At 35.7% G+C, this 23656-nt stretch overlaps 1 protein-coding gene and 1 pseudogene across 3 annotated transcripts; one reads left to right on the top strand and one right to left on the bottom strand.

Annotated features, from left to right (window-relative positions):
- The first annotated feature begins 5987 nt into the window (after nucleotides 1-5987).
- LOC145592802 (uncharacterized) lies at nucleotides 5988-13653 on the top strand. 2 transcript variants are annotated; one of them, XM_081649309.1, is made up of 11 exons: nucleotides 5988-6111; nucleotides 6489-6590; nucleotides 7673-8062; nucleotides 8377-8484; nucleotides 9781-9871; nucleotides 10171-10239; nucleotides 11003-11080; nucleotides 11888-11974; nucleotides 12384-12434; nucleotides 12930-13166; nucleotides 13260-13653. In XM_081649309.1, the coding sequence occupies exons 2-11, from the start codon at nucleotides 6517-6519 to the stop codon at nucleotides 13407-13409; spliced, it is 1335 nt and encodes a 444-aa protein (XP_081505435.1). In that variant the 5' UTR covers nucleotides 5988-6111; nucleotides 6489-6516; the 3' UTR covers nucleotides 13410-13653. The 2 variants fall into 2 exon arrangements, with proteins under 2 accessions (XP_081505435.1, XP_081505433.1); XM_081649307.1 differs by having other exon boundaries at nucleotides 11885-11974.
- Nucleotides 13654-17445: 3792 nt separating this feature from the next.
- Nucleotides 17446-18122, bottom strand: LOC145592801 (ribulose bisphosphate carboxylase small subunit, chloroplastic 3-like; annotated as a pseudogene). Its single transcript, XR_014102490.1, has 2 exons — nucleotides 17800-18122; nucleotides 17446-17698 (listed from the first exon to the last, which is right to left on the bottom strand). The product of XR_014102490.1 is annotated as a ribulose bisphosphate carboxylase small subunit, chloroplastic 3-like (transcript).
- Nucleotides 18123-23656: the final 5534 nt, after the last annotated feature.

The raw sequence follows: 23656 nt of genomic DNA, 5'->3' as shown, positions 1-23656 counted from the left end.
CAGATATCCAGTTTGTGACTTGGCGTTTTGTGGGTCTGATAGATATCCAGGATATCCAGCATCTGCATATCCGATGAGGGTGGTATCTTGCCTTGATTGATAAAACAAACCAAGATCTTTCGTTCCTCGTAGATATCGTAGTAAGTGTCTTACTCCTTTCCAGTGTCTCTTCGTTGGTGCGTTGCTAAACCTGGCTAACAAATTCACAGAAAAAGCTATGTCTGGTCTAGTATTGTTAGCTAGATACATTAGAGCCCCAATTGCACTTAGATATGGTACTTCAGGACCAAGGACATCCTCGTTTTCCTCTCGAGGTCTAAATGGATCATATTTCATAGTCAAAGACCGAACAATAATCGGGGTGTTTGTTGGGGTCGCTTTGTCCATGAAAAAACGTTTTAACACTCTTTCGGTGTAGTTAGACTGATGGACAAAAATACCATTATTTAAGTGCTCAATTTGCAATCCAAGACAAAATTTAGTTTGTCCAAGGTCTTTCATCTCAAATTCTTTCATCAAGTATTTTGCAGTTCTTTCAAGTTCATTTGGGGTTCCAATGATATTCAAGTCATCAACATAAACTGCAACAATTGCAAACCCTGATTGTGATCTCTTAATGAAAACACAAGGACTGATTTGATTATTCTTGAACCCTTCTTTCATAAGGTATTCACTAAGACGATTATACCACATCCTCCCAGACTGTTTCAATCCATAAAGTGATCTTTTTAATTTTATGGAAAGTAAATGTCTAGGCTTGTGGTTTTCTGGTAATTTTAGTCCATCTGGGACTTTCATATAAATATCTGTATCGAGTGACCCATATAAATATGCGGTCACTACATCCATCAATCGCATCTTTAGTCCTTCTGAGACTGTCAAGCTTACCAGAAATCTTAACGTAGTTGCATCAACTACGGGAGAATATGTCTCCTCATAATCAATCCCTAGAATTTGAGAAAAACCTTGGGCTACAAGTCTTGCCTTGTATCTAACAATTTTATTTTTCTCATTTCGTTTTCTCACAAATACCCACTTGTATCCAACTGGCTTTACACCTTCTGGTGTAAGGGTTATTTTTCCAAACACTTCTCGTTTTTCGAGTGACTTTAACTCTGTCTGCATTGCCTCTTTCCATTTTGGCCAATCATGCCTGCAACGACATTCTTCCATTGTTCTTGGTTCACTATCATTTTCGTCAGATGCCATTTCAATTGCAATGGAATATGCAAATATTTCATTTACGATAACATCATTTCTATTCCAATAATTCCTGGTAGAAACAAAGTTTATTGAAGTTTCATTGTTATCGATGTCATGGTCATCTTGTTCATCCCCTTTCGGATTATCATCTTTTTCTCTATTCTCATCTGTACTTTGTCTTTCTTGACCTTCCGTAAGGGGAATGTTGTTGATCTCATCAGGTCTTTTTAATTTTCTTGGTTTAGAGTCTTTTGAACCAAGTGGTCTTCCACGCTTTCGGCGTGCTAGAGATTCATTTTCAATGATCTTATCACCTGATGGAATTTCAATTCGTGCAGGGGCATTTTCAGCTGGTATATGTGATTTTGTCACTTTCTTTGCATCTATAAATGCATCAGACAGCTGATTTGCAATGCTTTGTAAATGAACAATTTTCTGAACTTCTTGTTCACACATATTTGTTCGTGGATCAAACAGTGACAATTGTGTTGCATTCCAAATGATTTCTATTTCTTTCTTTCGTGGGTCCACTTTCTCTCCCCCTAAGGCTGGGAATACTGTCTCATTGAAATGACAGTCGGCAAATCTGGCCGTAAATAAATCACCAGTCATTGGTTCAAGATATTTAATTATGGAGGGTGATTCAAACCCAACATAAATTCTCAGCCTTCTTTGTGGACCCATCTTTGTTCGTTGGGGTGGAGCAATAGGAACATACACCGCACAACCAAAAAATTTTAGATGTGAGACATTAGGTTCTCGACCAAAAACTAATTGTAGTGGTGAGAACTTATGATAAGCAGTTGGTCTCAATTTAATTAGAGTTGCCGCATGTATTATGGCATGACCCCAAGCAGATGAAGGCAATTTTGATCTCATCAATAATGGCCTTGCAATCAATTGTAGTCTCTTAATTAATGACTCAGCGAGTCCATTTTGTGTATGAACATGAGCTACTGGATGTTCTACAACAATTCCAATCGACATACAATAATCATTAAATGTTTGGGATGTAAATTCCCCAGCATTGTGAAGCCTTATTCTTTTTATTGTATGGTCTGGAAATTGTGCTCTTAGTTTAATAATTTGAGCAAGGAGTTTTGCAAAAGCAACATTTCTACTGGATAAGAGACTTACATGTGACCATCGAGTTGAGGCATCAATTAATACCATAAAATATCGGAATGGTCCACATGCAGGATTAATTGGTCCACAAATGTCTCCTTGAATCCTCTCTAAAAATGTTGGAGATTCAGTAGCAATTTTGTTCATAGATGGCCTTATTATTAATTTGCCAAGTGAACATGCAGAGCATGTTAATTCATCTGATCGTGGGATTTTAACATTCCTAATTGAATGTCCTACTGAATTTGTTATAATCTTGTGCATCATTCCTGTACCAGGATAACCCAAACGATCATGCCATAAATTTAGCAGATTCTTATCTAACTTCTGGTTAGATATCGAATTTATTTCAACTGGTCGTATATCTATATGATATAACCCTGAAGAATATGCTGGCAATTTCTCATACACATATGTTCTTGCCATGTTTTTCTGTCGTGAGGCATAAATATTCCTTTTGATCCACTATCATTGTTTCTAAATGAAAACCATTTTGACGCACATCTTTAAAACTTATAAGATTTCTTCGAGATTTACTCGAATATAAAGCGTCATTAATGATTAATTTTGTTCCATTTGGGAGTATTATGCAAGCTTTTCCAGAACCTTCTATTAGCTTGGCTGACCCAGAAATGGTATTAACATTTGCTTGAAATAATTTTAACTTTAAAAAATATTTTCTATCCTTCAGAATAGTGTGTGTTGTTCCACTGTCCAAAAGGCATTGAAATTTGGAACCAACTTCGGGTAGATCCATATCTTCATAAAATAATAAGTATAAGATTAGTTTAAGATAATCAAACTGGACTTACTTTATTAATGATGAAAAATTAAGAGTACATAACTTGAACATGAAAAAAAAACATATAAGAAAAGTACATAATGAAAACATAATACATATCATAGTAATTGATGAATTATCTAAACATGATTATTCTCTCCAAAGATAAATTCACCACCAGCTTCACCATTGTCTATGTGGAAATCAGACACATCAAGGCTAATTCCAGGGACATTTTCTTCATTAACATAATTTGCTTCGACATGTTTTTCTTTCCCTTTAATGGAAGCCTGGTATAGTTCTACCAGATGTTTGGCCGTACGACAAGTACGTCCCCAATGTCCAGTCATGCCACATCTATAACATGTGTCTTTTCCTTTTGTGGTGGCTTGATTTTTGTTTCCTTGTTGATGCCCCCTTTGAGTGTTGTTTCTAGGGGGAAATTGGCCTCTACCACGGCCATAACCACGTCCACGGCCACGTCCGCGGAAATTTCCACGACCTCTGCCACGGTTATTATATTTTCCACGTCCACCTCTGTGAGCAACATTTGTCTCGGATGGATTTGAGCTTTCTACAGCATTTGTTTCATTGAATGCTTGAGACCCAGTTGGTCTTAGGTTGTGATTCTTCAACAGAAGATCATTATTCTTTTCAGCAACCAATAATGTAGAAATAAGCTCAGAATATTTTGCAAATCCTCTTTCACGGTATTGCTGTTGCAATACAATGTTGTTAGCATGGAATGTAGAGAGTGTTTTCTCTATCATTTGCACTTCAGTGACTGGTTGATCACAATATCTCAATATTGATACGATTTTATATAGTGATGAATTATAATCACTGACAGATTTAAAGTCCTGAAATCTCAGGTTTGTCCACTCAAACTGTGCTGAAGGAAGGAGTACCCTTTTATGGTGGTCATATCTTCCTTTCAGGCTATCCCATAGTTCTTTGGGATTTTCCACCATTAAATACTCAGTTTTTAAACTGTTATGTAAATGATGTCTTAAGAGAACTATAGCTTTTGCTTTCTCTTGATCAGTTGGAACTTTAACTTGAGCAGGGGCATCTTTTTCGTTTCCTGGGATGGTAATTTCTTTGATTGTATGTTCCAATCCCTGAGCCTTCAAATTCATTTGGGCATCAACTGTCCATTCAAGATAATTATGTCCGGACAAGTCTAATACGTCAAATTGTCTTTTCATCAAGTCTCCCATTTTAACTACAATCAAATAGGTAATTATTATTAAGCCAATTAAGCAAGTGATAATTAAAGTAATCAAATTATAATCATAATAATAATCCATTTAAAACATATTTGCTTCTCCCCCTTGGGTTATTATTATGATTTACATAAAGTTAAGCTAAAATTAAACATGATAATTATTTTAGTTAAACAACGACAACAACAAATATAACAATAACAATGATAATAATAACAATAACAATAAATACTACTACTATTACTATATCACCGACAACAACAACAACAATAATAATAATATTAATGACATACATTAATGATAAGACAAAAGGAACATTTATTATAACAAAATGCACTTATAATCTACCTAGAAGACAAAAAAAACTTGAAGTACTACGGAGATTACATGCATGAATTCCCTTTGTCGAAAAATCGAGCACTACTTATGTAAAATGATGAAAATCATCATTGCCATTAATAAAACTACTAGGGCCATAATTAAAACTAAGTATAGTTTTAATTTCCTTAAATCTTCTTCAAAGGTAAAGGGGTGTGGTGGTTGTCGGTTGTTGACGGGGAACATGGTGTGTGGCCGGAGTAAATGGAGGAAGAAGAAGAGGGGATAATTTGGGTAAAGTTTAAGGAGGGGATAAGGTTTGTATGGTGAAATAAGGGGGGTGTAATCCGCCTTTTATAGGGGGTAAATTATCCGTTTCAGCTTTACACAACTGTAAAAATATCATACAATGTTCTAGTAGACTGGTAAAATAATCGTCATCAAACTATTAATATTTACAAACGTAAATAAGTATCACACTGGGATGCAAGCTGTAGTGATCCGAGAACCCTAATCTATTCATGAGGTCAAGTGTTCGAAAACTGAAAGAAACATAAAAAGTGTGTAATCTAAAAATTAAATAAATATAAAGGCTGCATCATTTTTTTTTTCATTTTAGTAATTATGCACAAGTAAGTAAGTATGAACATGATTTGTGTGACCATGAAATTTACTCTATTAACATGCATACAACAAATATTTCCACATGCAAAAGTAATTATATATTACTTTCTATAACCATGCATGAGAGTTACCAAACTAAGTATCATAAATAAGGTATGTATTGATATCCTCATTTTTATCAACATGGCTAATTATGTATAGTAATTTTGTGGAGAAATATATTGTGAGTTTCTGGTGTAGAGGATCCCATATGGGCAACTATAGAGCATACTCCTCAAAATATATTTTGTGAAAGAAATTGAATCTTTGTAAAAATTGGATAATCGGTATAAGTATACCTGATTGAAGATGGTGCTGATAACGTGTTATGAAATATATAGAAATTAGAGGATTAAGAGAAGAAGGTAATAAGAGAAGTATTACTACTTTTATGTATTACTCTTGGTAATATTTTTGTGCCTCATACAAGTGAAATTGCATGACTATTTATAGTAGTAAGAACCACTATTACATTGTGGGCTATAACATTAGAGGGTGGCAATTAGGGTTGGCTACTACATTAAATGCAATGAAGAAATTGGAGTGTGGACATTCACACCTTGACTAAATCAATTAACTCTTAACACTGTTTTCTTTTTTGGCCTCTTTTTATTTTTTTATTTTAATTATGGGAGTTTAGTAACTTGTAAGACATAAAACCCTCCCTTTTTACGATTTTGACCCTCCTTTGCACTGGGTGTGACAATCACTTTCAGATAATAGCGTTTTCTCTCTCCTGTAAAACAGAACAAAATCCAGAAAGAATTGAAGATTTCTACAGATTTAATTTTGGAGGTATGAAATTATTTTGATTTTTTTTTTTTAAATATTGGCTCGAATTTGTGTTTGTACATTTCATTTGGGGATTTTGCTTGCTTATTTGTTAAATTTATGTGGGTACAAGAAGAACCCAAGATAAAAGATTGGAACTTGATGATAAAATTATAACTGAATTTGGAGAATTTTGAAATGGGTATTTTAATTTTGCTAAATTTGATTGTTAAACTCTAAATTTTTGTGTTTGGGAGGTTTATTAGATATGAATGACTGTTAGATAATTTTATCTATTTATTTAATTACTTGTATTTGTTTATGTTTATCTGTATTAGTGGAGACTATGATGTTTTGATAGAATGTGCTAGCTGATGATCCAATTTTACTGGATTTACTAGGGTTTATGAATTTGGATACAGCACAATAATGACAAAAAATCCAGTGGAGGCTTTCCACCTCTTGGACCAATTACAGTGTATTTTGGATCGCGATCCTCTTATGTAAGTTTCTGTATTTGCAATTTGTTGTACTACAGTTCTTTTTATTGTGTTTGAACCTTTTGATTTATTGAATTATGTTCTTTTGGACGCTTGGCATACATCATCTTATTTTGGTGAGTAATTAACTTTGCTATTGCTAGTGAATTATTAAAAATGACAGTCTTTGTTGGATCATGCTAAAATAACTTTAACCTAACGATTCCAGAGAATTTAACCCTATGAGATTGCTTGATCATTGCTAGAATAAATTGCCGATAGTTTTGAGCTATGTCGAATACATTGCCCTCTTCAGGTGATGATATTCATCATGAGGGCTTTTCCCTTAGGACATATACTCAGTAGGAATTTAGGATAACTATATTTCTTGTTCCACGAACCACAAGGTTCTCACTTGTCACCATCAAGGCTAGTCCCCTACCATTTAGGGCCTGTTCACATTTACTGAACTGAGCCGCTGATTGGAGCTGAACTGAGCTGAACTGAACTGAAGTGAGCTGAAATGAATATTTTATGAGAGAAGGAAATTAGGAGCTGAACTAAACTGAGCTAAACTGAACTGAACTGAACTGATTGGAGCTGAACTGAACTAAAATTAAGCTGAAGTGAACAGGCCCTTAATCATTAGGCTTTACTAACTTTCTCATCTTCCATGTACTTGGATTTTAGTTCATTTTACCCGGATCATGAATTAAAAAAAGTTATCGATATTACTGTTAGCTCCAAATTAGTGATTGTTTATGTCATGCAAGTATCATGTATAAAACTGGAGAATTAAATACTTATTCATAAATTAAAAAACCTAGAGGAATTAATGGTGTCCAAAAGCGTGCGTTAAGTGTCTTGGATCGATGCCTTGCCCCAGAGCCATTAAGTTGATCTTGTGCACCTCGAGCCTTTGTGCCTTTAAGTGTAACTTTTCTTGTATTGCTGTACATAGTGATTGTTATGAGGATGTCTCTCCCTATTAAAAGAATATTGGTTTCATCCACTATTATCTTTCTCTGCTATATACTACAATCATATTTTTCCACTGCTTGTTCCCTATTATCATTCCCTTTTAAATGAGCTTGGTTCATTTACAGTGATGAGTTGGGATTTATTCATCCATCCCAGCTAATGATGCTCAATGAAGGGGAAGATGCAGCCATTCGTACTTCTAAGGATTACAAAGGAGATGCAAAACTGGGTTCTGAACCTTTAGATGCTAGTGAAGTGGAGGGAAAAAATGATTTCTTCTGGAGCAGAGAGCACAAGTTGGGAATATCCACTGAGCATCTTCTTCCGTTGTATAAAGCAGCAAAGCAGCGGTTCATGGATGCATATGCAAATTATAAAAAGCATTCCAGTTGTTCTTTGAAGAATGAGGATGTACCTAGCAGTTGCATCTTATCTGAGATTGAGGATGCAGTCATGAAGCACAGCAAGGTTCTTTTGTTGTTGAGTAGTGACTTTGGGACTGCATGGAATGCAAGGTTAAATTTGCTTGTCTTTTGCTGGATGCAATTTGCTGATATAATTTTATTTGGTATTTAACCTAAACAGAAGGTTAATACTTTTAATGAAACAGCTTCCATGTCTAAATCTACTCTAGATTCTTTTCTTGGGATTATTTGCATTGTTGTCTGGCCTTCAGTCTGGCAAGTTATTGTATTTTTTTTTTTTTAATTTTAAGCTCCAATAACTTCTTTTTTTTTACTGGTTTGATTTGTTAAAAGTATATGTTGTGAGTTTTTAGATGCAAATGCTATTCATTTGGACTAAAAGTTACTTTGTCTCATCAATACAGGAAGCTCATTATATCAAAGAGAGAAGAATTCTCAATTTCAGATGAACTTCTCGTATCCTCTTTGGTTCTTTCTCTTGCTCCTAAATCTGAAAGTGCTTGGAACTATAGGTATTATGCTTCTCATCGATGTCCTAGTTTCTCTTTCTAATATTTCTTATCATCTCAGTTGAGACGAGTACAATAATTTACATTACTGGGTGCATTTGTCTGATTGTCTCCATGTGAGAACCTTCTATACTTTGAGCCTTTGAGGGATTATGTTTTACGAAAATTGATTCTTAAATCCTAGGCTTTGTTCTCCAGCTAAAAATGGAGTTATATTGAATACTTAGATCTAAGTGTGATGGCTCAAATATTATCCTTGTCTTCCTTTTCTCCCTTCTTAGAGCCTTTCCTCCTGCAAACTTTAAGCTACGAAGGCTCCTTATCAGGCAACCTGCAATTGGTGGACATTTGACATGCTCACATGCAATAAGTGGTGGCCTTTTCATATCACTCCCTCTTTTTTCCCTTTTTGTGTCTTGCATGTTATCTTACTCCCTTCCTCTCCTCCCGGAAGCTCAGACACTGGCAAAATGCTAATCATCCTTTACCCAGAGTTAGGGTTGTTAGCTCTGAAGGGAGCCCTCATCAGCGCTATCTCCCTCTAAATCTTCCACTCTATCTTCTCTATTGGCAAGACAGTAATCAATCTCCATGCCTTTTCCTTCAACCGATTAATTTTGTGCCCCACTATTGTTGCTTACATGGATCCATTTGGCAGGGGCTATACTGCTATAGAATGTAAGGGGTTTTGGCAATGCCAAGGGAGGGACAAAATAAGGAGAGAAAAAAATCACGAAGAGAAACTTTTTCATTAGATCTGGACTGAATTGTGATTCATTGGCTGCTTTTGGTGATTCCAACAGGTCTTGGGGAGTAGAAATTGCACCTTTTGATGGTCATCACTCATCTATTGTTCACCCCCATAGGCCCCATTTTTGTATGATGGAAAATGTGATGAGCCAACAAAGGCAGGGGTTGAATTGTGGTTAGGGAATTTCCTTGTTGATATTTTTTTTTTTTTTTTTTTTTTGACCTTTTGAACCCATTCAGATTAGATCTAGATAATAATATGGTAGTGAAATAAGTAATTTGACCCTTGAATAGTGATTTTTTGCACAAGGGTGCATGTTGAGCTGTTCAATGACTTCGATCTGGGGCTTACATTTTGGATTCAAGTGCTGGGACGATAAAAATTTATGTAACAGGAAGAGAGGGGATGCTGTGACACCTCTCTATGTCAACTTTTGTCAGGGAGGCTTTTATGCTTTTACTGAAATTTGGTGTTTGTGGCCCTCTCTTATCACCGTTTTTTGTGTGGATTTGGTGTTTTCTGACCTCCTTGACTGTGCTTCTTGATAGGAGATGGGTCATCAAGAGAATTGCTGGAAGATGTTCAAATCTGGAGCTGATTTTGGCAAAAGAATCTGAGCTTGTTGAGAAAATAGCAGAGGTTTAATTTCAGTTGCAGAACTGGGTATTGTTAAAGGTTTATTTGCTATTCATTGTTTGTGTGGCTTCATAGCTAAGTGCTGGTTTTTGTTCATGTTCATCTTCTTTTCTTACTTTCGGGTGTGGGAGTTTTTTACCAGCTGTATTTAATCCATTCTCCAACTTCTCATTTAAATGAAATGATCCTGTACTTACAATGTGATCGCACTGTGTATTTTTTAGCTGAAGACTGAATGAGATAAGTAATCAATTAACTTTTTTTCCCTAGAAAGATATACTAATTCTGGACTGTCTTTGCAGAAGTCAAAAATGAACTACCGTTCTTGGAATCACAGATGTTGGTTAATATCTTATATGACTAGTGAACAGGTGAGTTCTGAACTAGAATGGCATGTTATGCATATTTCCATCCTTTGTTTATTAGATTTTCCCCCTACTATTCATGGTGGAAGTTATGCAAGATAGGAGAACTTACAGTATCTGTTAGAGCTGATTTTGGAAATGTTTCCTAATGGGTCAGCTGAGTATCTACCTTTTATGACAAGGTTTTAATATCCATATGAATTATGACATAAGATTCAAGGGAAGGGATCAGAGTTATTTTTAAAGGATTTGCGGTCTTATGACCCAACAAAAAGTTGGAAGATCCTGAAGGAACTTCTAATTGACAGATCATTATAACTTTGTTTGTAAAACGCCTCTTAGTGGAAATTGGAAAATAACTATGAAAATGCTTACTACAGGAACCAATTTATATGGTCTTGGAACTTATAGGCGTATAGCTCACTCACTTGATATCTATGTCAGGACTCAGGAAGCAATATTTTAGTGACAGAAAGCAAGGTCATGTGGTAAAAGTGCACTTTCAAATGTTTCTGTTGTTTTGATGTTTAGGCCTAGTTTGGAAAGTTCTTTAAGCATACTATCTCCAGGAGAAAGGTTTCTGTATGCTTATATAGTGTCGAAACATGCATGACACCAATAATTATAATGAATTGCTACTACACATTTTCCTACTTGTGCGCGTTGGACCACCCCCAAAAAAAAAAAGAAGGGGGGAACGGTGTTTTTTTAAAGCTTTTCCTCCATACTTTGTATTTCTCTGATTGAATATGACCCTGCCATGTTACAGACTCTTTTTGAATTGAACACCAACAGAAAATGGGCTGCTCTGAATGTTGCTGATAATAGCTGCTTCCATTATCGACGGGTAAATATTCCTTGCTAATATTTCCAGTTTTCACTTAGGTTGCAAGGTGAAGCTTATGCCTCCTTTTGCTGTTTATACAAATACACCAGATTCCCCCTCCCCCCCCCCCCCCCCCCCCTCTCTGTTTTCTTTATTTTATTTTAACTTAAGTTATTTTAATGATTCTGAAATAACCTACTTGCGTTCCACTTCCCCAATTCTGGCAGAGCTGCTGAGGTTAAGTTAAAAGTTTTAAAAAATATCAATTATACTTAGTGCTGATATGGTGCATCATTGACATTAATATTCGATCCAGATGACATATGTTCCAAAATCCAAACAAATATTGGAGGTTTCTGGACTTTCTGCTGTTACCGAAATTGCTTCCTCAGCTCGTGCAATAGCTGGAGATCTATCAGAAGCATGGAATAAATCTAAAAAGGCTGAACTGTAGAAACAATATGTTAGAATACTTTCTCAGGCTTATATTAGAATTATGATGCTACTTGTATAAATGTGATTGAGGCATTGAGCTACTAGATAGTTTGGCAAATTCTTTACTGGTAAAAATATTCAGCCACGTATCTCAAAAACAGATTGTGCCAACCCCCTTCCATGAATGCTATCAGTTAGTAGTTCCCTGATGTAACTCATGTAAGGACATAAAATTTATTTACTTGATCTTTAAGATGCATTAGTTAAAAAAAGATGAGGTCATTGAGAATGCTGAGGGGTACATTCTTGTATGAAGTTTCATATAAGAGTTTTTGGATGATTTGGCATTTTATAGATGTCTTTAATATTTTTGACATTTCTGGTTGACAGAAGCTAATGCAGCGGATGTTTGGGGATGTTAGCCATGGGATAGCTGTTGATTCATGTATTGCACAGGAATCACTTAAACAACTATGGAAGGTAATGTCTTGGATTCTGACCATCAGTAATTTGTTTTGAGTAAAATGTATTTTTATTTTTATCACTATACAGTATGGTTACACCTTTTAGTAATGAGTGTGGTTGGTTTAGCAAATTTCTGGTTTTAGTTACTATCCACCAGTGCAGCATGGCTTGTGTTTGTTTTTACACTCTTTATCTCACAAGTTCCATGTAGAATTACTCCAAAATCTGTGAACTAAAGTTTTTGCACCGACATAGTAACTTTTGGCTTCAAAGGACTTGGCAGGGTCTCATTGTAGTAGTTCAGAGACCCCAGATCCTGAAGCTAAAAGCTATGACAGTTGTGCATGAGGGGCTTGGAACTCCTTGATTGTGAGGTTATGTCTTTTCTTATCTGGGCGTCTAAATTATTTTTGGATGATGGCAGGATGAACTGGATTGGAACGAAGTGCTAATCAGACGTTATATTGGGCGAGAGGTACACCTATTTGATTGCTTGATAAAAAAAATGTTTGTTTCATGTATTGTACTTGCATACTTGGTACTCTCCTGGTAGTAGAAGTCATTTCCTCTTTTGGCTTGAAAACAGTACAGTTGATTGACTGATTAAGTACTGATGTTAAATGATAAAAGAAGGCTTGAAATAGGTTTATGCTGTATCACATGAGAATTTGGTCTTTTGTACTTTGAGTATAAAGCTTCTATGGACTTTGCTCTTTTAGGTTCTTAGTTCACTCTTGATAGGCTTCTACGGACTACGTACTTTATAAAACTTCTGTGATGAATGATGTTAAGCTAATGGTGCAAGAAACAAATTTCAATAAATGGGGAAAAGTTAAAAGTGAAGGAACCTGTTATAAGGTTTTTGTGAAGTGGAAATTAAACAGTCGCAAGTTTAAATTTACCTGTACTTGGCAGTCAATCTTTCTTGGTTACATTCAGTCTTTAAAATTGGTATTTCAACATTTGGCAGGCCTTGTGGCTTCATCGCCGGTTTTTATCTGTATGTTGGGTGAAACATTTTGGAACTGATCAACCTGACATTTCACGGCCCCCCTACGAGAAGAGCATTGAAAATGACTATGTATCTGTCTTTATCGACAATGAAGTTGGTCTTCTGCGAGATTGCTTGAATCTTCCAGAGAGCATGTTTGAGGATGTTCAATCACAAATCATTCATTCTGCTTTCTACATTTTGTGGCTAAACAGGGTAATATGCACAACTTTTCCACCTTTTTAAGTCTTCTTAGAATATCTGTTGTTCTGCTTTGCTAATCTTTTCTTGTTACTCTATATGGCTCAGGAACTTCTCTGTCCTATGACTATTAATCTCAACCAGAAGCTTGAAACTGGTGATTTGAGGATATTGTTAAACAAGCTGTGCCCTGAAAAGATTACTGTTTGGGATTGTTTGTTGCGCGAACATTCTTTGCCGGACTCTACATCTTTGTGAGAGGATTCCCTCCCTTTACTGACTTGAAAGAGATGTAGAAATTCGGAATGATAGTTAATTTGTTAAACAGTCACAGCGAAACTGAAAGTTTGTTGTGTTTTAGGCAACTTTATTAGTAAGTGTCATAAATCATATTAATAATAGGTCCTCAAAAAATCATATTAATAATAACCAGCCAATAAACAAGTTATTTTTTGTTACAAGAACACAATACTCATTTGCAATTATTGTTAAAAAGTCTTCATCATCTTGTAACTTGGTTGCATGTTGAACTCTTAATTCTTGATATATACTATATGAAGTATCGAATATGGTCAGGAGAGGAGTGCTTAGTTCACCATCTGGTTCTTCAAAAAAAAGAAAAAAAAAAAAGTTGTCCATCTGGTTGAATTAAGGTGTTTTTCAACAATTTAGTTGAGCTACATTTCTTTTGTAAAATTAAAGGTAGGTGATTTATGCTCTGCTTTATCCAACTTTGTCTAAAAGTATCTTAAATTATTACTCTATCTGTAACAGGGGTGTCCATTATTCAGATTAAAACCGAATCCAATCCACATTAAATGCTTTTAAATTGGATTAGAATTATTAAACAACCAATTTTATTTTAATAATCCTATTTTTATTTTAAAATTGCATTTTTGTTTATAATCACATTAGTTAGGCCCTACAAATTGCAAACTTAATTAAATTAGATTTTTTTTTTTTTTTTTAATTGGATCCAAATAACTGAATTTTAATTCAAATTGATTTTGTTGAAATATTCGCATCGAGTTGGATTGAAAAATTGAAAATTGAATTTTATTTCACATTGGATCTTGTTATCCATGCCTAAGAATGTGAGTTTAATAGGTTACCGCAAAATACGAGGGAGAATTTTTAACTTTCGAATTAAAAATATATAAATAAGAATATAAGATAAAATTTGATTATCTCTCTAAATAAACTATTTATTCCAATGATATATGCAATAGGGAAGTTCTTCTAGAATTCACTTATGAAGAAGCGAAGTAGACGTGAAAAAGGAGTTGGAATAAATTAACTTTGTCCAAAACTCCAAATTTATATCAACTTTGTTTGAACTTATTTGAAATTGCATAGATTAAAATAAGTAGAACGTAATAGAGTCGTACCTCCATTTCGTATCATCTAACTACTTATTTAAAATTTCACAACTTATGTCAACATTCAATTCATGTGAACATTTTTTAAAATAGTAATATAAAATTGGATAGAAAGACTTGCTAGACTGGCACATAAACGCATTTATTATACTGGCACATAAACGCGTTTATCATCATACTGGCAAATAAACGTGTTTTACCATACTAACACATAAATGCATTTATCATATGACTATCTTTGTAGGTCAATGTAATTATGAAATGTGCCTTGCACTATTTTGCATTTTTGCTAATGTTGGATACCTTGGTAACATTCATTTGTGGCCATGAAAGGTTTTTTTTTATATCCCACATTCCCACATGATTTGAATGGTTGGACATAAATATTAGTTTAAGTGGGATCATCTTTTTTTGGGAAATTAAGATTAGTTCAAACATTGACTTTTTATAAAATTGTTAGCAAATCATTTCAGCTCTTATTCAAGCAAAAATTTCCTTTAGTAGAGGATATTTTCACCATTTTTTACCATAAAAGAGTCCCATAATAAGCCTAAATTCAATTAAAACACATTTATTAAATAAAAAAAGGACAAAAACTAATAATAATAAAGGCCAAATTAATTTAAATCACAAACTCTATCCATCTACCACCCTCTATAAAAAAAAAACCTTGTGCTCACAAATTATACAGTTTCATCTTTGTTTTCTTTAACTTTTCTGTCATATATTTTTGATTAATCAATTTTTACATCATCAAAAAATGAGTTATTTTGAAGAAGGCAATAATTATCATTCACATCTAACAAGTTGGGAGAAAATGAAGTTGGATCAATATATGTGGGGTTATGATGAATTGGAGGCTTGTTGGTATCCTTATTACAAATATGCATTTGAGGATTATGAGAGGATTATAAAAGAAGATGCTGAGGAGATTGTTTGGCAAGATGATGTTTGGAATTTGATGGACATTCAACAAACTCCAGATTCTATAAAGAAAGATGATCAATTGGTCCCAAAAGAAAAAGAAGAAAAAAAAAATATTAAACTAAACTAATCAGACATTGTAATTTCCGATGAGGTGTGAGAAGCAAAACATGCGGCAGATTAAAGAGTTATGGTAGCGCATTTAGTTTTTTCTCACATTTTGTTATGTGAAAAAAAAAAGTGTTTTTAGGTAACATTTGACCCTAAAATTATTATAAAAGATTTGTGATTCCTGCATTTTTATTTTTAATTAAAAAGGGCATAATCTGCTAACATATATGTCTAATATAAGATGGATCTATATATTTAACTAAGAAAATTTCATCCATAAAAAGTTTAGATCGTTTTATTTATTTATTCGTTACCATTTGTGATGCACGGAAACTCTCTTTGGAGTCTACATTTTCGTTTCCAACATCGTTTCCGTTTTCGTAACTCTGGAATTTTCTCTGAAACTTTAATTAAAATTAACCCTTAGAGATATGAATTTTAAATTGAAAAAACATCTTTTTACATAAAAATATGATATTTTCTAACACTTAAGGCCTGTTCTGATTTACTGAAAACAACTGAACTGAACTGAACTAAACTAATTGGAGCTGAACTGAAGTGAGCTGAATTGAACTGAATTGTTTATGAGAGAAGGAAATTAGAAACTGAACTGAACTGAACTATTTATGAGAGAAGGAATTTAGGAACGAAATTAAGGTGAAGAGAACAAACCCTTAATCTCCTAAATATAGCCTAATGTATTGTATTTTTGCTTTCTTTCTTTATTTTCTCTTTTCATTTAGAAAATATGTCAATAATATTGCCTTTTATTTTTCCATGTCTCTGTTTCCCATAATTTTAAACTTTTTGTTTTCTCGATTCCCCGTTTTCTCATTTCCATGAAATGAGAGTGTTATTGAAAAGTGGGTCCATCAGAGCATGCCTTTCGTGACTCTCTCTACCTGAAAATAAACGTACTCTGCCCCTTTCTAACGTCATACTACCTCTAATCCTCTATTTTAAATTCTTAATTGTTACCATTTAAAAAAAAAAAATCCTTAATTGTTATGTTTTTATTACACTATTCATGTTGTTTGTTTTAATTATTTTTTGTGATTTATACTTCTAGAGAAAATAGTCACGTGTGATATTGTTATGTGAATTTATCTAATTAATATAAAATCCCTTTAATTTTTGTTACTAATAATTAAAGATATTAATAGTTAAAGTTTTGCATAAAGTTGTCTACATATATTTGGATAAAATTGAGTGCAACCGTACCCTTCCAAAACATTGTAATTCATGTTAATATATTATAAAAATTGGATTAAATCAATTTAATTTTTGTAAATACAAAAACAAAGCTTTTCAGTTCAGATTGTATTGAGAGAGTTTGAATCTGATCTCACTGAATCAACAGAACTTGGATTTATAAACGGCGTGGAATTATTTTAGTAAAATCTCAATTGAGAATATGAGATTGCACAATATTTTCAATGCATTTTTATAAAAATAATAATTCTTTATAATTCCAATTTTGAATTGTATTCAAATCACTAAACTCTAATTTAGATTGGATCGATCTGATTGAAATTAACTTGGTAGGAGATTCGGATCGAATTCCATAATTCAAAAACGGTTTTATTTCAAATTGGATTGGATTGGATTAGGACTTGCACTAGTATGACTAAAGACACGTAAGACGTAACGTTTGGAATAAAAAAGGAAATAAGTAAAAACAAGGAAACAATTTGGCAAAAAAATATGAAATATTAATAGTTGATGACTGGCAAAAAAGGGAGATTTCATTTATAATCAGGAAATAAATCAACTATAAAAGTAATGATCACATCCCTCTATATGAAATTATGAGCACATGATACATGATCTATTTGAATCCGGACAAACGGAATTAATAAAAAAAATAAGGTAGCAAAAAAAAAAAAAAAACAATCAAACTAGTAGCCTTCTGGCTTGTAGGCAATGAAACTGATGCATTGCACTTGACGGAAGCTGTCGAATCCAATGATACGGATGAAGGCGTTGGGGTACGCCTTCTTGGCCTCCTCGAGCTCGTTCACAACCTGGGTTGGGTCAGTGCAACCGAACATAGGCAACTTCCACATTGTCCAGTATCGCCCATCATATATAGTATCCTGGTGACCTGTGGTTCTCACGGTACACAAATCCGTGCTACAATAAATAATAACACAAAATGTGTTAGCTGTGTACACACGTAAATATATAATATGTTGTTAACTAGTAAAAAATGTTGTAATTAATGTGAAACTTACCTCAAGCTCGAATTCTAAGCAAGGAACCCAACCCTTGTTAAGAAGGTATTGGACTTCACTAAGCAAAGACTCGGTGGTTAGAGGTGGAAGGTAAGACAAGGTCTCGAACTTCTTCTTGCCAACTGGTGGCCATACTTGCATGCATTGTACTCTACCACCATTGCTAGCAAGAGAAGTAACATCAATGTTGTTCTTCTTAGTAACAGGGAAAGCTGAAGTGGACTTCAACCCATTGAATGGTGCCACCATGCTGGCCTGAGCAGTGCTAGCCGAGGCTACGGCCGCAGCGGCGTTGGACATCATGCTGGCTGCCATTTTTTTACTCTCTTGTGTATGTTGTGTAGTGTTTCTTTTTTGTTGTTCACTACTTCTTTGGTTGAGGCTTATGTTATGTTGAACCAATGCTATTTATACTAGAAAATTGGTTAAGTTGCTGTATGGGATGATATCTGGGTATAACCGATATCTTGTAAAAGCACGTGACTAAACTTTGAACAATTGTGAGAAGGCGCCGATATGAACCAGAAAGCAGACATATCGGCTTGTCGGAATTCGGCACGTGGCAACAGAAGCTCGACACTTGGCACAGGAGGCTTTGCATGGATGAGAGCCACCTGTCAAGGTGGATCATTATAAATAGTAGGTAAGACCTCATTAATAAGGACATTAATTACTCTCTCTCTCTCTCTCTCTACTTTCTCTCTCTTACTTATCTTCTTCTCTTAAACATTTTCTGACTTTGTCATCGGAGTGGTTATCCCCGGTCCACCCCGGGGTTAGCTAATTTCTTCTTATTGTGTAGGTTCTCAGCTTGCCGATAGGAGTATCAGGATCTCAGGTCCGAGTTCTTGAGGGAATCAGATTCAGACAGAAATAATTTGGCGCTAGAAGGAGGGGGCATTGATCACTTCTATCGCCTAAGAACCTCACACAAAACAAATATCTAACAACGATAATCATGGCCGGAAACAATTTGAGATCCTCGATTTCGATCCCTTGAATAACCTTCTTAACGATGGCTTTAGGGCTTTTTGTTGTTTTGGTGGGAGGAGACTTCTCGGTCTCCGGTTTGTCCTTCTTCTTCTCACCTCGCCCTTCAACTTGCCTGGGGCTCGAAATCACCACACCACCACCACGCCGATTGGCGAGGGATGTCAGCTTTCTCTTCTTGGCGTTGTCGTCAGCCATCAACTCAGCTCTCCTCTTAGCACTAACGGCAGGTGCACGGCCGCAAATTGAGGCTAAGGTGTCGTAAGAAGCTGTAGCTTTGGGGCAACGCCTGAGAACCCTCTTTCCGTCTGCTGATAGGCCCAACAACTTGTTGTCCAACTTGTCAGTACCTAAAAACAAAGGACGGGAAAAACAATAATAAGCTACGAGTAAACAACATCAAAAATAGGATGAAAAATAAAAACTTAGTGAGATAAGTAATACCGTGTTGGTCAGTCCAACAGAGACCGACACGGGATAACGGTGCGTTGCCTAGAATGTAACTCACATTCGGCACCCACACCGCAGGAACTAGACGAACCTTGCCGTCACCCTAATCAAATTCAGAGATGTCAAAGTGATTGACAGCCCTTTCTTCATGTTTATCGAGATCTCTCTCGGGGATCGAGTCGAAGTGAGGATGAGGCCTGAAAAAAGTTCTCCTCAAAGGAAAGTCCTCTGGGACCGACATAAAGAAAAACCTATATTTCCAACCCTTGCAGCTGGATAGCTTAGGATGAACGGTGTACTTGTGGGGTTGAGTGTATAACGACCACCACCCATCCGACTGACCATCCCTCTTCAGGGTAATTAACCGTCTAAATACGTTAAGGGTTAGAGGGAAATTCCGATATAGCATGACCCAGACCGTAGCAATAACGACGCGAATTGTTTGAGGAGTTAACTGAACCAAACAAACATTCCAGGCCTTCAAAATTTTAGCAACGAAGGGATGTAGAGGAAAACGGAGGCCAAAATCAAAGTGCTTCATATAAACGGCCACAAAACCAACCGGGCAATCCAACACTGAAGCCCCAGACGGAGGAAGAGATAACTCATATCCATCAGATAGGTTAAAGAACCTTTTTGCGCGACGACAGTAATCTCTTTCAATTGCGGTTTTCCTAAAAGCATCACTTATTTTTGCCTTCGCAACTTTCCCATTGTTAGCAAGAACAATAGGTTGTCGGAACTCAGCCCTATCTGTCTCGGAGTTATAACCCTCATCCAGATTTTCTTCCTGGATAACTTCTGTCGTCATATCAACAATATCCTCCCTTCTCTCATTATTGACACTATCTTCTTGAGTATCTTCATCTCCTAAAACCGAATTAACAGCTGATTCATGAACGGGAGATGACTGACCTTCTTGGGTATTTACAGGAATCTCAGCTCCTTGTTCCTCTTCGGAAGAACTCACGACTTGTCCTTGACCAGGCCTTTTACTGGATTCAGCCGCCTTTGCGACTTCGGCAGCCCTAGCGGCTTCAGCAGCCTTAGCGGCTTTAGCAGCCTCAACGGCTTCACGGGCAGCAGCTCGAGGCTGATAACTGGTACTCTTTACCCTTGGCATTGTGTTTATACCTATATTGCCAACGTTAGTGCCGTATTGATTAAAATACCGCCTCCCGGCAAAGCTGCGTAAGTGATAACGAACACTAACAGGCTCAACGTCAAGAATTTCGGTATCGGCAGGGATATCAGGGTTAGTAGGGTAATAAGCACGTTCACGATGAGCAATGGTCCTATGTAACATAAAAGCGCGTTTTTCTTCTTCAGAAGATAACGTCTCAAATGGGTAATCTATGTTATCAGAAAGGGAGGACGAATTACCCTGATTACTACCGGTTTCTTTGCCTAAGGATTGTCTAATTAAACGACGCCTAGCAGTACTAAGGTTAGGAAAGTTCTCTTCCACACTATCTTCAGACATTTAATTAAAAATAAGAAAATAAAAACAACATGCAAAATCAGGGGTTAGGGTACGACAATACCTTCGACGGAAACCGTTGATTTGGTGCCTTTAAGTGATAAGAAACGACGAAGAAGAAAAGCACGCCTGAAGTACTGAAGTGCGCAGACCGAAGACAAAGAAGAGAAGAAAGGTAGGAACTTTGGTCGAGAAAATTAGCTCTGGGAGAAAACTTAGAAAAAATGGGAAATAAGAAGAAATGGCATAATTTTGATCTAAAAAGGGGAAACTGAATGGCCAGTTGAAGTGAAAGGCGGTTCAGAGATCCGACGGATCTCAATCGACAACCAATTTCAAAAAGCAGCGGCGGGATTTATGACACGTGTATGATTTTCCCGCTCAAAAAAAAAAAACGATTACGCTACCATAACGTGCATTTTGTACAAAGTAGACCTTGTCTACTATCGGCACACAAGGTCACTTGGGGGGGAAAACAGAGTTTTTCGCTCTCATATATTCTGTAACAAGTTGACCTTGTCTGCTATCGGCACACAAGGTCACTTGGGGGGGAAAACGAAGTTTTTCGCTCCCATATATTTTGTAACAAGTAGACCTTGTCTGCTATCGGCACACAAGGTCACTTGGGGGGAAAACGGAGTTTTTCGCTCTCATATATTCTATAACAAGTAGACCTTGTCTGCTATCGGCACACAAGGTCACTTGGGGGGGGGGGGAAAGGAGTCACTAGAATTTAAAATAAATCTTCTCAGCAAAAGAATATAGAGCTTAAAAATAGAGGCAAATCTTCTCAGCACAAAATGTGAGTCTCTGAGGTGTCCTCAAGCGTCGTCCGATGCAGTGTTTGAGTATAAGCCAAGCGGGTATAACGAACTGCAGCAGCGGCAAGGTCAGCAATAAAGTTTTGTTAATGCACAGTGCTTGACAGAGTACAAGAAATGTTATCACATGAAACTTCCAACATAAGGTAAAATTTGAAAAATGAGAAGTGGAACCCAAAATTTGTCTAGCTAGGTTAAGTTTATTGGCTACATTAACTGAGAACGATGATGTGTGATCATGCGTTCTCACTTGGGAGGCTAATTGTATGGGATGATATCTGGGTATACCCGATATCTTGTAAAAGCACGTGACTAAACTTTAAACAATTGTGAGAAGGCGCCGATATGAACCAGAAAGCAGACATATCGGCTTGTCGGAATTCGGCACGTGGCAACAGAAGCTCGACACTTGGCACAGGAGGCTTTGCATGGATGAGAGCCACCTGTCAAGGTGGATCATTATAAATAGTAGGTAAGACCTCATTAATAAGGACATTAATTACTCTCTCTCTCTCTCTCTACTTTCTCTCTCTTACTTATCTTTTTCTCTTAAACATTTTATGACTTTGTCATCGGAGTGGTTATCCCCGGTCCACCCCGGGGTTAGCTAATTTCTTCTTATTGTGTAGGTTCTCAGCTTGCCGATAGGAGTATCAGGATCTCAGGTCCGAGTTCTTGAGGGAATCAGATTCAGACAGAAACAGTTGCCTAATAAAATTTATGGTTATATTTGAATGAAGAGATGAATGAGATATATATGGTTGTGATTTTATTATGAATAATAATTTTGGCCATTATAATCAAGTGGGTATGCAACACCTTAGCTTGTAGTATAACCACCACACATGACTCAATCTTGGAGATGTTATGAATATTTTCCACCTCAACATTTTTTTGATTTTTCTTTGATAATATTGTTTTTTTCAATAGCTTGTGCTCATAATTTCTGAACAATTTTTTGATATTGCATAGTATGATCAAAACTACAATTTCTCTTAAGAATTTAATTGGTAAATTGTCGGGTAATGTAATTGACCGTGCTTGTGTGATTGGCAAATAGTTGGATTTTTTATTTTTTTTATTTTTTCAATCCATGCCCTTATGTTTTGTGTTCAAAGAGGTATATAAAAGAAATGATTTAAACATGATTAGTATCTTGACTTAATCACGTCAATTTTGAACTTTACCCCATAAATTGACATTTATATTGTTATTTTTCAATACAAGATCTTTTTAATTTAGGTGATCAACTTCCATTTAGATTCATGTAATATTATGTCCGCCTTTAGGTATTGAGCAGGCCCTGTTCTCATCAAATTATTTTCAATTCAGTTCAATTCAGTTCTAATAAGTTCAGTTCAGCTTCTACTTTCCTTCTCTAATAAAATATTCATTTCAGTTCAGTTCAGTTCAGTTCAGCTCTAATCAGTTCAGTTCAGCTCATTACAGTCAATGAGAACAGACCCTTAGTATAGTTATACTATTGGTCATAAACGTCAATATAATCTAAGGCCGTCCCAGTTAATCTCCGTGATAAAATACACTTTTGTCCACGTAGCGGTTTTTTCCATTTTCACCGCAAAAATTACACTTGTGTCCACGTGATAAACAAGTTTTGTTTATCACGGAGATAAATTGTATTTTCTCATATAATCTTATATCCAAATGGTATTCAAATTTACAACTAAGGGCCTGTTCACATTTACTGAACTAAGCTGAACTGAACTGATTGGAGCTGAATTGAACTGAACTGAACTCAGCTGAAATGAATATTTTATGAGAGAGGGAAATTAGGAGCTGAACTGAACTGAACTGAACTGAACTGATTGAAGCTGAACTGAACTGAACTAATTGGAACTGAACTGAACCGAACTGAAATTAAGTAAATGTGAACAAGCCCTAAATCTAAGTACACGGTGTATTCACATTACTCAATTAGATTTTTTAATACAGATTAGTATGGAATAGAATTGGGCTCAAATGTAAGGCAAGGAGAAGTGTAAAGTGTAAAAAGGAATTCAGGAATTGAGAGTTGGGATCGATATGCATGACCAATGTATATACTTGGAATCGATATTTCTGTACCATCGGCTAGCTAGTAAGATTTGTTCACAGA

This window comes from Chenopodium album, chromosome 18 (assembly GCF_948465745.1).
Source record: "Chenopodium album chromosome 18, dcCheAlbu1.1, whole genome shotgun sequence".
Taxonomy (NCBI): Eukaryota; Viridiplantae; Streptophyta; class Magnoliopsida; order Caryophyllales; family Amaranthaceae; genus Chenopodium; species Chenopodium album.
Note: the sequence above shows the minus strand (reverse complement) of the source record. Positions and strands in the feature narration are given on the sequence as shown.